This window comes from Equus przewalskii, chromosome 4 (genome assembly GCF_037783145.1).
Source record: "Equus przewalskii isolate Varuska chromosome 4, EquPr2, whole genome shotgun sequence".
NCBI lineage: Eukaryota > Metazoa > Chordata > Mammalia > Perissodactyla > Equidae > Equus > Equus przewalskii.
In genome coordinates this window covers 83,157,500-83,173,099 of record NC_091834.1, presented here as the reverse complement: position 1 = coordinate 83,173,099, position 15,600 = coordinate 83,157,500, and the positions used below count along the sequence as shown (strand labels likewise).

General features: G+C 50.0%; 2 protein-coding genes across 2 annotated transcripts in view; one reads left to right on the top strand and one right to left on the bottom strand.

Moving 5' to 3' along the window:
- The window catches only part of SND1 (staphylococcal nuclease and tudor domain containing 1), a 407,468-nt gene that overhangs the window by 48,565 nt on the left and 343,303 nt on the right, over nucleotides 1-15,600 (bottom strand). The gene's annotated exons all lie outside the window — the stretch shown is intronic.
- Nucleotides 11,334-14,232, top strand: LRRC4 (leucine rich repeat containing 4). Its single transcript, XM_070617619.1, has 2 exons — nucleotides 11,334-11,815; nucleotides 11,995-14,232. The coding sequence occupies exon 2, from the start codon at nucleotides 12,095-12,097 to the stop codon at nucleotides 14,051-14,053; it is 1,959 nt and encodes a 652-aa protein (XP_070473720.1). The 5' UTR covers nucleotides 11,334-11,815; nucleotides 11,995-12,094; the 3' UTR covers nucleotides 14,054-14,232.

Sequence of the window (15,600 nt, the reverse complement as noted above, 5' to 3'; positions counted from 1 at the left end):
CCAACTCCTAAAGCAGCACTGAAAATGGGACAGGGTAGTGATGGTGGTGCTGAAGGCCACAGATGAACAGGCAGGGCTTCCTATCAGAGCTGGAACTCCTCTTGGCCTCAATTTGATAAAGAATTTTACCCTGCAGCTACCAGATGTACAGGGGCAGAGGGTCTTATTTCTGTCCCTTTTCAAACAGGAGCAAAAGACTGCTTTAACTGGTCAGGAAACTGAAAAGGCTCAGGCCAACACCGGGTCTGGCTGGCTGAGAGAAAGATGAACCAGTCCAGTGGAGTACTGGACACAGACTACATCTTTCTCTCTGAGGCTTCCACTGGAGAGAAGAATTAGGATGTCCTCGATTTGTTGGTTGGTTGGTCTTTTCATATTCCTGTCTCTCTTTTTCACTTAACTGTCTGTCTCGCGTGCATATATGCGGTCTTGAATGGATCCCCTGGACTGCCATTTGAAGGCGGACTGCCAGAAGCTAGGGCAGGAAGGATACAACTTTAGTTGCTCTGTGTCTGGGATCCCAAGATGGTCTCCTCTTGGGGAGGGATCCCCAAGGGCTTGCTGCCAGCTCCAAAGCACCACCAAGTTGCTGGGCTAGAGAGGTCAGTTTGCGGGGAGGGGGCCGCCCCTGTCCAGCCCAGAGACTGCTCCTTACACAAAGAATCCTTTCAGGGTTATTGGCTGGCAGGGCTCCTCACAGACTTTTCCCCCCAGGGCTTGTGCACTGAATACAAATCAGGCAAGCTCACTGGGCTGCCACACAAACTGGCCCCAGTCACCAAGAAAGTAATACAGAATGAGGGCTCCTCTAGCAAGGCTGCCAGTGTCCAAGCAACAGGGTAGGAGATTCCCAGATCCTCAGCTGGTAGCCCTACAAAAGCGGGGCTTCAGCAACTCTCATTGGACCAGAGCCATTTCAGTCTGGTGTCCTGCAGAGAAATAGTTTAAGGTAGACCAACACAACAGGTTCCCGAGAGCGTGCTGCTTAGCATTCCTGGCTGGCAGTGAGGCCAAAACTGAGAGATGGGGGTTCACAGCCAAGAGGTGGTCTTCTGGGGTGAGGCAGAAGAAGCTTCAAGGTAGTCATGCTACCTTTGTTTAGAAACAAACTAATGTACCTATGTGGCCAAATCCCGAACTGTTATGAGAGACAGTAAGTGAAAGAGAGAGCACACGAACAGACCAACCAAAACCCAAAAAGTTGGGAAATTCTAACTCTTCTCTCTAAATCTGATAGAGGAGTTGAGGGTCTCAGCTCCTTTATTTCATCTTCGCCCATCCCAAATTCCTCTAGATACAAAGGTGATTCCCTCTGGAAGTATTTGCAGGTCAAGTTGCATCTGAAAACAGGGACTAAGAGCAGGCTGGAGGCTGGGTAGATTTAACTCCTGAAGAGGCTCATATCATAATGAAAAAGGAATGGAACATCCAGGAACCTGGGTGTCAGCCAAGCCACCCATCGGTCGTTTGATGACTCATGGGGAAGCCAGTGGTGTGAGCTCTGGACTGGCCTTCTGGTGTTCCCAGTGCTGTACAGCCCTCCACATAGGGTAAAGAGCTCATCCTTTTGCTCAAGGATTGCGGTGAGGTGAGGATGGTCACAGGAGCAACTAAGAGACAAAAATTCAAGCCCACATTTCCATTCGGGGCCCTCCAGTTCTCCCTCTGCAACTCCTTAGATGAGACAAATGAACCCACATTACCAGGGCAGTACTGGATGACGAACTGAGGCCATACCAACTGGAACTAAGAAAACCCTAGCTACAACTGAAGCTGGCAGCATAAAACTGAAAACAATTAACAAGTCGTGTAAGGTAGCTTGATGGTCACAGATGCTGATCCACAAAGAAACTGAACAACAGATCAAGAAGGCTGGCAGAGAGAAGCCAATGCCAACATGGCACCACTCTACAAACTGAGGCGATTAGAACGGCTTGGAGGCCACGGAAAAGATGCAAGAAGAAAGTGCACAAAGGACACAACAGATTTCAAGCCAAATTGAACAGATTAAAAACATGGAGAAAGTTCCAAGCTGAGTACACTTCTTAAATTCAGTCAGAAATTTCCTATGGTAAGTATAAAAAGTATGTTCTCATCTTGTTCACACTTTTTAAACTGTAAGTTTTTCTCTGGAGCAGTGAGCTGCCTAGTAAGGGGATCTAGAATATTCCTAGGAGAAAAGCCCTAAGCCATGTGGCTTTTTTAAAAAAAAATTCTGTGACATACTCATGGTTGAGGAAAATGGAGTCACAAGATGAAGAAACATCTTCCCCTCAAGGCAAATGGGAAAGAAAGTCAATGACAAAGCTGGACCAGGACCCAGGTGGCCAAGGCTCCCCGTCAGATCTACCACACTGCTGTCTGCTTCCTCTCCCCCTGAGGGTTTTAAACAAAGAGTTTGTTGATGGAATTGTTTGTTCTTTGGTCATGCAAAATTTGGGACTGACAGCTAATAGAGATGAGGACCCTGGACAGCAGCTCTGGGCTCCTCTCACTGCCCAGCCAGGTGCCCACCGACTGTGCAATAGCTCAGGCACTCAGTGGGATATTTATAGCTGCCTTTAAATTTACCCAGCTCTCCATAAAGCGAGGTAATGGGGCGCCCTTTACTGCTGCTCATGGTGATTGTCCTAACATTCTTTAATTAGCAAAAAGCGTTGGCACAGCCACTTTCAAAGCATTTGATCTTACTGTCCTGGTGTTCCCTATTGCCGGCTCAACAGCCCCCACTCCCTTTGGAGAAAATGCACTTTAGCAAATTTGAAAATGACAGGCATGTGTGTACATGAGCACAGATAAGTGTATCTGTGTACCTATGCTCACTCTTTTGCTCACTCCTCACATATCCACAACTGCCAAGGACTTGTGAGCCTTTATGATACCTCCATAAAATTCTCTCTCATAAATCTGTCAGCAAGGGGCTGGGAAATCTAAAAATTGAGGACTGGAGAAACCTTAAGATTACCAGGATCCTCTTTAATTTTCCCAGTATTGAAAAAAAAAGTAAAGCTGGTAATTTTTCACCTATCTTTTCAAAGATTACAGGGTTAGGGCTGTGGATATACCATTAGGGAGGCCTGAGTTCTTATTCACATGGGCCAAAGAAGAGTTCTCTTTCTTCTGATCTAGGCACTGGGCACAAAATGGGAAGGACCTCTGCCTTCATGTGGGTGTACAATAAACAGGTAAACACATAAACAAGATAATTTCAGATAATGGTAAATAAAATAAGAAAATAAGACTGGGTGATATGACTCTGACTGGCGGGGCTACTAAGGTAGTCTAAAGACAGGCAGTCACAGAAAGTCTCTGTGAAGAGACCTGCTCAAGAAAGAGCCAACCACTTGAAGATGTGGGGGAGGGACATTCCAGGTAGAGGAGAGAGCAAAGGCCCTAATGGGGAGAATCAGCTTCAAGCATTCCCAAAGAAAGAAGAGCAGTATAGCTGAAGTGTAGGGAGTGAGGAGGAAGACGATGACAAAACATGAGGACAGAGGTGGAGGCAAGTCATCACGGCTTAGGGCCCACCGCCCACAGGAAGCGGTCTGGTTGTTATCTGAATGATAAAGGGAAGACACTGGAACATTTTAAACAAACCAATAACATAATCTGATATAATGTCACAAATATCACTTTGGTGGCTGTGGAGAATAGATAGTAGAGGTCAAGTGTGAAAATCTGTGTCTTGAACAGGATAATTTCTTAGTTTTCAATAAATGTTCTGTGGTTGAATAAGGTGTTAACGTAAGGGGAAGCTGGGTGAAGGGTACATGGAAACTATTTTTGACCTGTCCCTAAGTCTGAAATTATCTCAAAATTAACTGTTAAAAACAAACAACGAAAAACACCTTATATCTTGAATGAAGAATTGAAAAGTCTAAATTAGGTGCAATACCAAGAGCAGACAAATCCAAGGGAAAAAAAACCACAAAGAAAAAGAAAACAATGTGTTCTCTCAATAACTGACTTTGGATAAACTCTTTCCTTCTATACCAGCTTCCATTGTAGAAATAACAGCTGGTCCTGCTATTACTGCTTGCTAAGACTGACTGTGATTTTCCTTACTTCTAGGCCAATAATTGCCACAAAATAAGCAGTTATTAATCCCATTCTACACAAGAAGAATCCAAAACTTAAAGAAGTAACTTACATACACAGAATACAAGAAGCAGAACCAGAATTTGAACCCAGGTTTCTCTGACTCTAGAATACCTTATAACCACCATTATGGTGTAATGCTCACTGGCATACCGCTCCCCCCTCCCCCAAACACTTTTTCTCTCTCATAATGTATTTTGTAGGACTCAGTTTAGGAAAAAAATGTTCAGGCCTCCCCCAACCAAAATACGAATAAATTTATATACACATTGTGTCTATGTGCGTATAATCGCAGGCAAGGTCCCCTGATTAAGGATTGTTGGAGATATGTGAAGAGCCATTCTTACTCATAACTCTCTTAGTCCCACATCTGTATCTGCCAGGCACTGATCTTGAGGTCTGTCTTAATCTCCAATCAGCACGAAGCTCCACATTTCTGTGACTTAGTTACCGTTGAGCTAAGTTTTGTAGCAATGCCGAGAGGTACTTCTAGTATTACTGGTAAATGCTTAGATGTTTCAAGATATTTAGGATAAAATCTAGAGACCATGTAATGAAAGTGAGAAAATTATCAAGAAAAGGAATTAAGAGAAGCAAAAACAAAATAACAAGAGGTGGATTTCTTAAGTTTGTCTGGTCCGCCCGCCCCCTGCTCTTGGCTCATGTGATGTTTCTAACTGTTGCACTGACTGAGGGACCCTCTCCCTTCCCAATGGGAAGACTCAAGGGCCATACAGCTCACACATGGCTCCTCTACCCCTCACAAGCACAGGTACATGGCAGAGTCACTTGCTGGTTGTCAGATCGGCCTTTCCCATTAAGTGGCACATCACAGCACCACAGTGGTTTAGAATGTGGGCACTGGACAGATTTGAGGTAGAAACTTGGCTTTGTTACTTTAGTGACTGAATGAGCCCCAGAAAGATGTCTACATCCTAATCCTCAAACTGCGAATGCTACTCTATTTGGAAAATGGGTCTTTGCAGATGCAATTAAGAATCTTTTGACGACATCATCTTGGATTATCCAGGTGGGTCCTAAATCCAATGACAAGTGTCCCTATAAGTCACAAAGAGGAGAGAGACAGAAGAGGAGTCAACATGACCACGGAGGCTGAGACTGAAGTGATGCAGCCACAAGTCCAGGAATACCGACGGTCACCAGAAGCTGGAAAAGGCAAGGAACAGATTCTCCCCGGGGCCCTTGGAGGGAGTGTGGCCTTGCCAGATTTTGCACTTTTAGCCTCCAGAACTGTGAGAATAAATTTCTGATGTTTTAAGCCACCAAATACGTGGTAATTTGTTATAACAGCCTCAGGAAACTAATAGAGTCACTTACTAGTTCTGTGATCCTAAGAAAGCTTCTTAAATTCATCTGCAAAATGGGGAATCTAACAGTACCCACAGAGCTGTTGTGAGGATCAAATATGCGTAAAGGACACAGTGCGAAGTACCTATCAACTCCCAGTAAATGCTGCTTTAATATCATTATTGTTACTGCTATACAAAGGCAATCAAAAGGAAGGATAAACCATAAGGGCCTGTAATGGGCCAGGGAACCTGCCTAGGTGAACATTTCCAAGGCTTCTGGCTGGACCTCTCTGGTCTGTTTGACAACACAGGAGACCATGGCACCAAACTAACTATTCCCAAAGAGGAGGAACTGGGGGCATTTGCCAGTTTCTCCCTTCCCTCAGGCCTGGCAGCCCACAAAGAAACTGTGAGCCCCGGGAAACTAGCCTCAGAGAAGATGGAAAAGCCCTTCCATCCTCTAGCTCTTTGCCATTCTTATTAAGCATCTCGTCTTTTCTTTGATGAGGTTTTTGAAAATTGCTCTGGATGAGACCTGCAGGGAGAGTGCTTTTTTGTCCACTTCCTTCTGCTTTCCTTAAGCAGAGCTCTTAAGGAAAAAGAACAGTGGATTCTGAGGGCACTCGAAAGAGTGGGTAATTCTAGAACAGCTGTGTCGCCTTGAATCATCGGGCTCAAGGAATAAAATCCATTCCCTTTATGACTGTGGGTAGTAATGGCACAGCCATTGCCTCACTATGGGATCACCAGCAAGAAAAATAACCTTACTTTTTTGCAGTGGTGACTTTATCCATTAAAGAGAAACTTCATGACCAGTTGACCCTGGAGGAGTATCTGCACATGTGTGGAATTGAGTGAGAGATGCAAATACACACACACTTGAGATGTATTCATTGCCTCGGGTAGGAGAAGGTGTCTATTTCCACACAGACCATATCTTATAATGTTTTGTCATTACTAATTCACCAATCAACTGATGTCTTTCCCTGTGTGGAGGGCAATTTCCAAACTATTTTTCTTTTTCTTTCCTCCTGTTTCCCAAACCCTTTTTTCTCCTTTGCTCTTGTTCTGTTCTTAGCTCAAATGGCAGCATAAAGAGTATAAAAATGGAAAAGGTGCTTGAGTAGGGTTTGGCAGCCTGACAGTACTGCAAATAGGAACTAGAGTTCCAGGGAGTATATGATCTTCCCGCTACTGATGGATCTACCTTAAGGTGCCCAAAAGCCTACTGGAGGCAAGACAGTACCCTGCCGAAGATTGCTCACTCCTGGCAAACCCTATGAGGCATTATGGACATCTAGTGGCTGCTCAGGATAATGCCTCAGGGATGCACGTCAGGGGTGGAAGGTGGTCTAGCCCTGGACTTTACAGGACCCCAATTATCCTGGCTGAGTGAAACACTCCTGGGGCCTCTTAGAGTCAGTCCCCTGGATGACCATTTCTTCCACTTTTTATTAGGGGTCCAAAGTTACTCACAACAGCAGGCTGGCTCTACCAAAGACCCATCTTTTAACCCAGTCCAGCAAGGTACAATGATAGTATCTGCATACAAGACCGCAGAAGACAGGAATTTGAAAATATCTTCAAGCTCCAAGTTTAAATGCCAATTAGCCACACACTGTCGTCTTGACTGAGGGGCTGAGCTTGGAGGGAACAGACTCTGATATTAATTAGGCATGTGGCTTTAGGTAAGTCACTAAGCCTCTCTGAACTTCGTTAACTGCATTTGTAAAATGAGAGGTTAAGTCCAGATGATCTTCAAGGTCCCTTTTAGCTCTAACATTCTGTGATCTATGAGCCTTTTTAGTAGCTGAGAAAACAGTCTGATCTGCTCTGCTCTGGCACTGTGGATCTCTAGATTAAACTGAAGGAAGCATTCTCTTCGTAACTTCGTGGCTCATTTCCAAGACTTGGCTATAATCCCAAAGGATCAACCTTCTTAACAGAGCTACATATCTGAGGAGGGGCAGGAATCATGGACTCCGAGAGTTGAAAGGAATCTTCTAGTTCATTTCCTTATTTTATAAGTGAAGAACCAAGGTTTAGAGCTGTTTTAAGATTTGCCACATGTCTAATCTGTGGCAGAAGAGGGATAGAATTCTGGTATCCCAATCCTAGAGCAGGTACCAAGCTGCTGACACAAGCCTTGCCTAATCGCTGGCTGGCTTCTCCAGCTCTCTGGCTTTATCATAGGAGTCTATCTGCGTGAAACCACAAATGAAAACATTCTCAACCCAGCGTTTCTTCCTTTTCTTCCTAAGTTTAAGCCTTCTTCTTTTTATTCCTTGGTGGCACCACTCCAAATCAAGGAAGCAGTCGTTCAGAACCAGGGGCTATGAGGAACAAAATACGAAGGCTAGATGATACTCAGGTTACAGGACCAGAGGCTTCAGTGCCACTTTCGGTTCAGAAGGGCTGCGTGCTAGGATGGCCCCACAGCCTCCTTAGTCTGGTCTGTAGCTTCTACGGTGCTCTCTCAGCCCAGCTGGCCTACAGAGGGCAAAGAAGCCCCATCTAGAACTCCACGGGCTGCAAGAAGCTTGGACATGTTCACCTTTGTCAATCAGTCATAAATATTTACCGGGAGACAACCTCATTACTAAGTACTGGTTTGATCCAAGGCAACCCACCCTTTCATCTGCCTACACAGTATGTGGGCAGAACCTTTCATTTGCTGGGTCTGGAGCTGAACAGATGGGGCCTGAGTTTGCCTACACCAGCAGGGAACCAGTCCAGGCAGAGCCCCTCTTTTTTCCTGAAGAGGCAGGGGCAGCGATACTCCAGTGTGCCATCCAGACCCAGGCCAGGGTGTCCTCAGGCACTCTGTCAGCTTGATGCTAGCTGTGGCAAGGAGAAGAACCTTTCACCAGCAAGTCTCCGATTCTCCTCCACAGATCCCTGTCAGGGTAGGCTTATCTTTCCTTGGTCTAAAAGATGGTAGTATCCTGCTTGAGGCTGATGATGTGCACATGGGGCGTTAGTCAAGCAAGCAAAAAGAGTTGCTAAAGAGCCCAGATGGAACTAAACTCAAGTATCAGGGTTCGACTTACCTCCATTTCTCCCTCATTCTTTCCCTTGACTAGTCATGTTGATTGAAACAAGTTAAATAAAGGATCTATTTTTGCAGTCCCTCCTCTCCATCCTTCATTCTGTTTCTCTCTCATATACCCTTCACTGAACTTTTTCATAGTCCCCCCTGCTACCCCCCCCACCCACCTTGCCTCCACCATTTACTCTATATGCAGAGTAGACACTCTCGACACTTTTGCTACAGTGATAGAAGCACTGGGCTCAGGGTTAGAAGACTGGATTGAAATACTGGCTCTGTTGCCTTATGGGGTTATGACCTTGAGCATGTTATCTGCCTGCCTGAGCTTAGTAACTCCACCTGTAAAATGGACACTACTGCAGCAATTATTAAACTGGGTAAATGAAGATCAAACAAGAACAGATACACACATCTGTATTTATCTGTCCATTCATCCGTCCTCAGTAGATAAACATCCCAGTAAACGACTGTAGAAGTGGATGAATGAAACCTGAGTTCTCATTGATTGGGACAAAATTCTGGGACATCACTTCCATGCGCAAGTTCCTAGACATCTGAGCTCTGCCAAGGTTCAAATACTGCCTCTATCACTTACTACGTGATCCTAGGCAGCATATTAACTATTAATGTTTTTATTATTTGACTGAAAACACATAAAAAAAGGTCATTGTAAACAATGGGGAATACAACTTGCCTACAATGAAGCTTTGCAGGATTTCAAGAATTCTCTGGCATTTTTAAGGAGGTTCAGGTTACTGGGCAGCAGACAATACTGAGATACAGGTGTGGTTGAATCCAGAGAGCTGAGAAATCCAAGATCTCCTCGTTCTTAAGCAATAGTGCACGTCCAGGTGATGTGGGTTTAAAAGCAAGCTTGCCAAGGGGCTGGGAGTTGGGGCAGTGGCAGTATCTGGGTAGGGGAGAAGAGTCTGGAGGCAGCCCTGGCAGAAAGCAGCAGTACCAAACCCAGGCGTATCTACCAGCTTCCCAAGGCTGGGCCACAGTCAGCCCCACCCCACTAGGCAGAGAAAGGGGCAGTCTTTTCTGGGGTTGGGAAAAAGGCTGACCTAGTCCTGTTCTCTTATGCTGGTCTGTCAAATGCTCACCAGAAATAGGAGCAGGTTGCTACCCAGTTCTTCTCAGGGAGTCCCAGCTCCCTGAGGAGCTGGTGATGCTGCTCATGGGGTAGAAGGTCTAAGACCCATCCCCACTATCCCCATTCTCTGGGTGCGGGGAGAAGAAAGGGGCATTACAGGGCTTTGAAAAGTGAGCACCGCGGTTGTGCTGTGTGTTCTGGGAGTTCACCTCAATCCTTCCTCTGGCTCCCTGTTCTGTCCTAGGTTGTCATTACCCGGGATCCTGGTACTTGGTCTTTCCTTCCACAGTCTGCCTCCCCTGCAACCCTCATTACGAAAACTACCACTGAAAACCCTAGTTAAAGCCACCTGGGGGCGAGGAAATTTGCGAGGGAGGGGGCAGCACGGACAGGCATCTGTGCAGGGCCGTCTGCGAAGCCCAGGCTCACGGTCCTCCCGCTCCCAGCCGCCCCCGCGTCCCCACCGTGCAGCTCCCAACTCCGAGTACGCTGCCCGGTCGCGCAGCCCGGGCCCCGTCAGCAGTCGGCGGGGGTGAGGATGACGCGCTCCGGGCGGGAGGCCGGCCAAGTGCAGCGGGCCCGCTGCAGGCCGCCCCGCCTCCGGGCTGCCGGCCCCCGAGCCCACCTCACCCCAAGCCGGAGGGTGCCCAACGCCCGCGGGAGGGGGCCGGCGCGGTCTCTCCCGCAGCAGCCCTGCGCCCGCTGCAGCCTATCAGCGGCCACCCGGCGGCTCCTTGCGACCGGACCAAAATAGCTGCGACCGCCTGCGACTTGCGCGCGGCCCCTCACTTGACGCTCACTCCGGCTCGCTCTCCTCGTCCAGAGGGGCGGGGAGGAAGCGCCGGGGAGGGGGGGGGCGGGGGAGAGAGGAAGCAGGAAAGGAAGGAAGGAAGGAAGGGAGGGAGGAAGTCGGATGGAGGCGCGGAGCTGGGGACTGCGCGGCGCGGGCCAGCACGGCGCTGGAAGGCGCCGGCGTTAACCCCTCGAGGGCAGGCAGCGGAGGGGGAGCGGTGTTAATACATAAGAGCACTGCATCACGCTAATCTTCTCCCCAGAACAGTATGCGTCAGCAGTACATTCACGTTCTGACTGAAGGACAAAAGGATGAGAGAGCAGTCTGCGTGGCTGCTGCCTGCAACACCGCGAGCCCGGCGCGAAGAGGAGACGGTGGGCGCCGAGCGCAGGGGCCCCGCGGCTGCTGCCACCGCCGCCGCTAGCCAGCAGGGACCATGTTCCCGGGCTCCGGAGCGTCTCCTGCAGCCGCGACCCCCGCTGCTCACGCCGCCGCCGCCAGCGCTCGGGCCGCTGCAGCAGTCCGCGGGCGGCGCAGCCACTGAGGGCGCCGGCGGCCGAAGCCCCGCACTCGCTCCCTCCGCACAGAGCCAGAGCCGGCGGCGCGCCGGGGGCCCGGCTGCGGCGGGCGGTTACGCGCTGCCCGGGGCTGCGGCCGCCGCCACCGGACCCGCGCCCGCCCCCGGACTCCCTGAAGGGGCCTGCGGTGCGGGTGCGACCTGGCCGCCGCGCTCCTCTCCGGCCCGCGGAGCTGGTCCCCGCGCTGCCTCCACGCCGCTGCCCCTCGGGGGGCTGGACGGATTACTGCTCCTCGCGCCTGCAGCGGGCGGACTGGGAAACTAAGCCCAGTTTGTCTTTTTAACCCTTAAGAGAAGAGGCGAGCGGAGAAGGGGGTGTGTGTCTGGGGAGGCGAAGCGGCCGCGGCCGCCTCCTCTTAACTCTCGCAGCCCCGCGAGCCAGCGACTGCATCAGCCGCCTCGGCGGGAGCGGCCGACGCCAGGACCGGGCAGCGAGCGGCGAGCCGGCGCGGCCTGGGCGGCTCCGAGCGCCCCCGCGCTCCCGTCGGGTGGCAGCCCCGGGAGCGGGCTGGGGGCGCCGGAGGCACACTCCGGCGATGAAGCGGCTTCCCTCTTGGCTGGTGCGAACCGGTGCCAGGGTGCAAGGACAAAGCAGGGAAGCGCTGGTGGCGCCGCTCCTCGGGCTGAGGGGGGGGCATGCACCTGCATAGCCCGCCGGGCCTGGGCTCTCCCAGGCGCGCCTCAACTCCGCTGCTTCGCCGTGGCCTGCTCGGGATTTACTAGAAGCCATTTTGTCTCCCCCACCCCTCCCCTCCCCTCCCCTCCGCCCTCCCCGCCCCCTCTACTTCCCCCTTTTGTTAATTAAAACTAAGAAGTAAGAATGGGAACCGTGTGGCCAGCTCCCGTGGAGAACGCTTAAGGACACCACGCCAATTCTTTCCTTCCTTCCGAGGTAGGTGACAGCGAATAATTAGGTGGGGATGGTTGCAATGGGGGAGAGAAAGTCTCAGCTTTCGAGTGCTTGCCTTGAGGGGGATTGGTGGACGAGGGGCTACTCTTTAGTTTGGCATGATGTTTTCCGGCCGATCTGCTCCGTCTCTCTAATCGCCCCCTCCCCACCTCCTTCTCCAGATGGAAAGAGGAGCTCCTAGCTCACTTAAGCCGGGGTAGGGCTGGTTCTCCTTTCCGAGCCAAAATCCCAGGCGATGGTGAATTATGAACGTGCCACACCATGAAGCTCTTGTGGCAGGTAACTGTGCACCACACCTGGAATGCCGTCCTGCTCCCCATCGTCTACCTCACGGCGCAAGTGTGGATTCTGTGTGCAGCCATCACTGCTGCCGCCTCCGCCGGGCCCCAGAACTGCCCGTCCGTCTGCTCGTGCAGTAACCAGTTCAGCAAGGTGGTGTGCACCCGCCGGGGCCTCTCCGAGGTCCCTCAGGGTATTCCCTCCAACACCCGGTACCTCAACCTCATGGAGAACAATATCCAGATGATCCAGGCCGACACCTTCCGACACCTCCACCACCTGGAGGTCCTGCAGCTGGGCAGGAACTCCATCCGGCAGATCGAGGTGGGGGCCTTCAACGGCCTGGCCAGCCTCAACACCCTGGAGCTGTTTGACAACTGGCTGACAGTCATCCCCAGTGGGGCCTTTGAATACCTGTCCAAGCTGCGGGAGCTCTGGCTTCGCAACAACCCCATAGAAAGCATCCCCTCTTATGCCTTCAACCGGGTGCCCTCCCTCATGCGCCTGGACTTGGGGGAGCTCAAGAAGCTGGAGTATATCTCTGAGGGGGCTTTTGAGGGACTGTTCAACCTCAAGTACCTGAACTTGGGCATGTGCAACATTAAAGATATGCCCAATCTTACCCCCCTGGTGGGGCTGGAGGAGCTGGAGATGTCAGGGAACCACTTCCCAGAGATCAGGCCTGGCTCCTTCCATGGCCTAAGCTCCCTCAAGAAGCTATGGGTCATGAACTCACAGGTCAGCTTGATTGAGCGGAATGCTTTTGATGGGCTGGCCTCGCTTGTGGAACTCAACTTGGCCCACAATAACCTCTCTTCTTTGCCCCATGACCTCTTCACCCCACTGAGGTACCTGGTGGAGTTGCACCTACACCACAATCCTTGGAACTGTGATTGTGACATTCTGTGGCTAGCCTGGTGGCTTCGGGAGTACATACCCACCAATTCCACCTGCTGTGGCCGCTGTCATGCTCCCCTGCACATGCGAGGCCGCTACCTGGTAGAGGTGGACCAGGCCTCCTTTCAGTGCTCTGCCCCCTTCATCATGGATGCACCTCGGGACCTCAATATCTCTGAGGGTCGGATGGCGGAACTTAAGTGTCGGACTCCCCCTATGTCCTCTGTGAAGTGGTTGCTGCCCAATGGGACAGTGCTCAGCCACGCCTCCCGCCACCCACGGATCTCCGTCCTCAACGATGGCACCTTAAACTTTTCCCATGTGCTGCTCTCAGACACTGGGGTATACACATGCATGGTGACCAATGTGGCAGGCAACTCCAACGCCTCGGCCTACCTCAACGTGAGCACGGCCGAGCTCAACACCTCCAACTACAGCTTCTTCACCACGGTCACAGTGGAGACCACTGAGATCTCGCCTGAGGACACAACGCGGAAGTACAAGCCTGTTCCTACCACGTCCACTGGTTACCAGCCGGCATATACCACCTCTACCACGGTGCTCATTCAGACCACCCGTGTGCCCAAGCAGGTGGCAGTACCCGCGACAGACACCAATGACAAGATGCAGACCAGCCTGGATGAAGTCATGAAGACCACCAAGATCATCATTGGCTGCTTTGTGGCAGTGACTCTGCTAGCTGCCGCCATGTTGATTGTCTTCTACAAACTTCGTAAGCGGCACCAGCAGAGGAGTACAGTCACAGCTGCCCGGACAGTTGAGATTATCCAGGTGGATGAAGACATCCCAGCGGCAGCATCTGCAGCAGCGACAGCAGCTCCATCCGGTGTATCAGGTGAGGGGGCAGTAGTGCTGCCCACAATTCATGACCACATTAACTACAACACCTACAAACCAGCACATGGGGCCCACTGGACAGAAAACAGCCTGGGGAACTCTCTGCACCCCACAGTCACCACTATCTCTGAACCTTACATAATTCAGACCCATACCAAGGACAAGGTACAGGAAACTCAAATATGACTCCCCCTCCCCCAAAAACTTACAAAATGCAATAGAATGCACAAAAAGAAAAAAAAAGACAGCAACTTTTGTACAGAGTGGGGAGAGACTTTTTCTTGTATATGCTTATATATTAAATCTATGGGCTGGTAAAAGAAACAGAGTATATTAAAATTTAAAAACAAAACATCAAAACAAAACTATTTTCTAACTTGTAAGTTCTATTTAAAGGGGAGTGGGGTTCTTGGAAATGTTGTGGGGTAGAAGCCACAAGTCAACTTGCTGTGCTGCCAGAAGGGATTTCTGGCATAAGGTTGAAACTGCTAAGATAAAACAAACTAAAACCACCACCACCACCGACCCTAAAGAGGTAGAGTGTGCGCTGCTGAGGGGCATGGGGGAGAATGAATCTGTCATTGTTTAGAAGATGCTTCAGAGGATGCAGGAATACCCATTTCTATAGACACCTTTCCTAAGCTGAGAGCTATCTTTGCAGATTTACTTTATTTAAAAAAAAAATACAAAAAAAAGCACCAAGAATTTGTACTCTGCCAAAATGTTGAGAGGCAATAATTTTTTTCCTCAGAGGCCAAGGGGAAGATAGATCTGTAATGTTTTTCTAAACAGAAAAGCCACCCAAATCCAAATGAATCTTTAAAGGAGCTGAGTCTTTATGTCTGCCCATGTGCACAAGTCCCCTTGGTTTGTGCACTGGGGCATGCGTGTGCCCCGCCTGACAGCACTTCAGGAAGGAGCAGAGAAGGAAGGGGTCTGGCGTAGCTCTCAGTCAAATGCTTTCACATTGCACCAGATTCCTGCAGTTGGGCTTAACCCACTCTGTGCAAGGCATGTGTCTATTCAGGGTTTCCCATGAGAAGGAGGCGGCCCCTGAAGGGGGTGCGGCAAGAGAGGGGGGTGGGAAGGGAGAGCAGGAGCAGAAAGAATATATTCACAGGAGGCCATAAATTAGCATTGTGCCATGTCCACCTGTTGTTCCCGGTATCTGACAAATGATTGTAGACGATGATGGCATTTTATGATTTTTAAAAAAGGTTTTGTTTGTTTTAAGGTGGAGAGGGAGGAGAGGCTGGGAGTGGGGAGCTTGGGGGAGTGGAAGCTTTTCTCATGCTTGTGATTTGGTGACTATTCTAAATGCTGATTCATTAGGGATTATTACAGCTGATGTCAACTAGTTGTGGTGATGGGGTGGGGGCAGAACAGGAGTAGAGAAGAGAAAGGAGAGAGAAAAAGGGCACAGGCTCATTTAAAGTAAAATGAAGCCTTTCCCAACCAGGATGGTTCACAAAAAAGATGTGAAACCCACAGTTATTAAAACAGAAGCGATCCACATGCACATATGAGTGAGTTCTGCGTGGAGTCCTGTGGGACGCAGCACAATGGGGGGAAGGCTTCCCTCCCCAGGGCTACCTCAGGAGGAGGTGCAAGAGAAAGGGTGGGTGTGGGTGGGGAAGGCAGAGATCTCTGTTATTCTGGTCCATTTAATAATGCTGTAACTTTTCATTTATTATTTTAGCTTTAAAAGAAAATAAAGGGTTCAGATTTGAAAG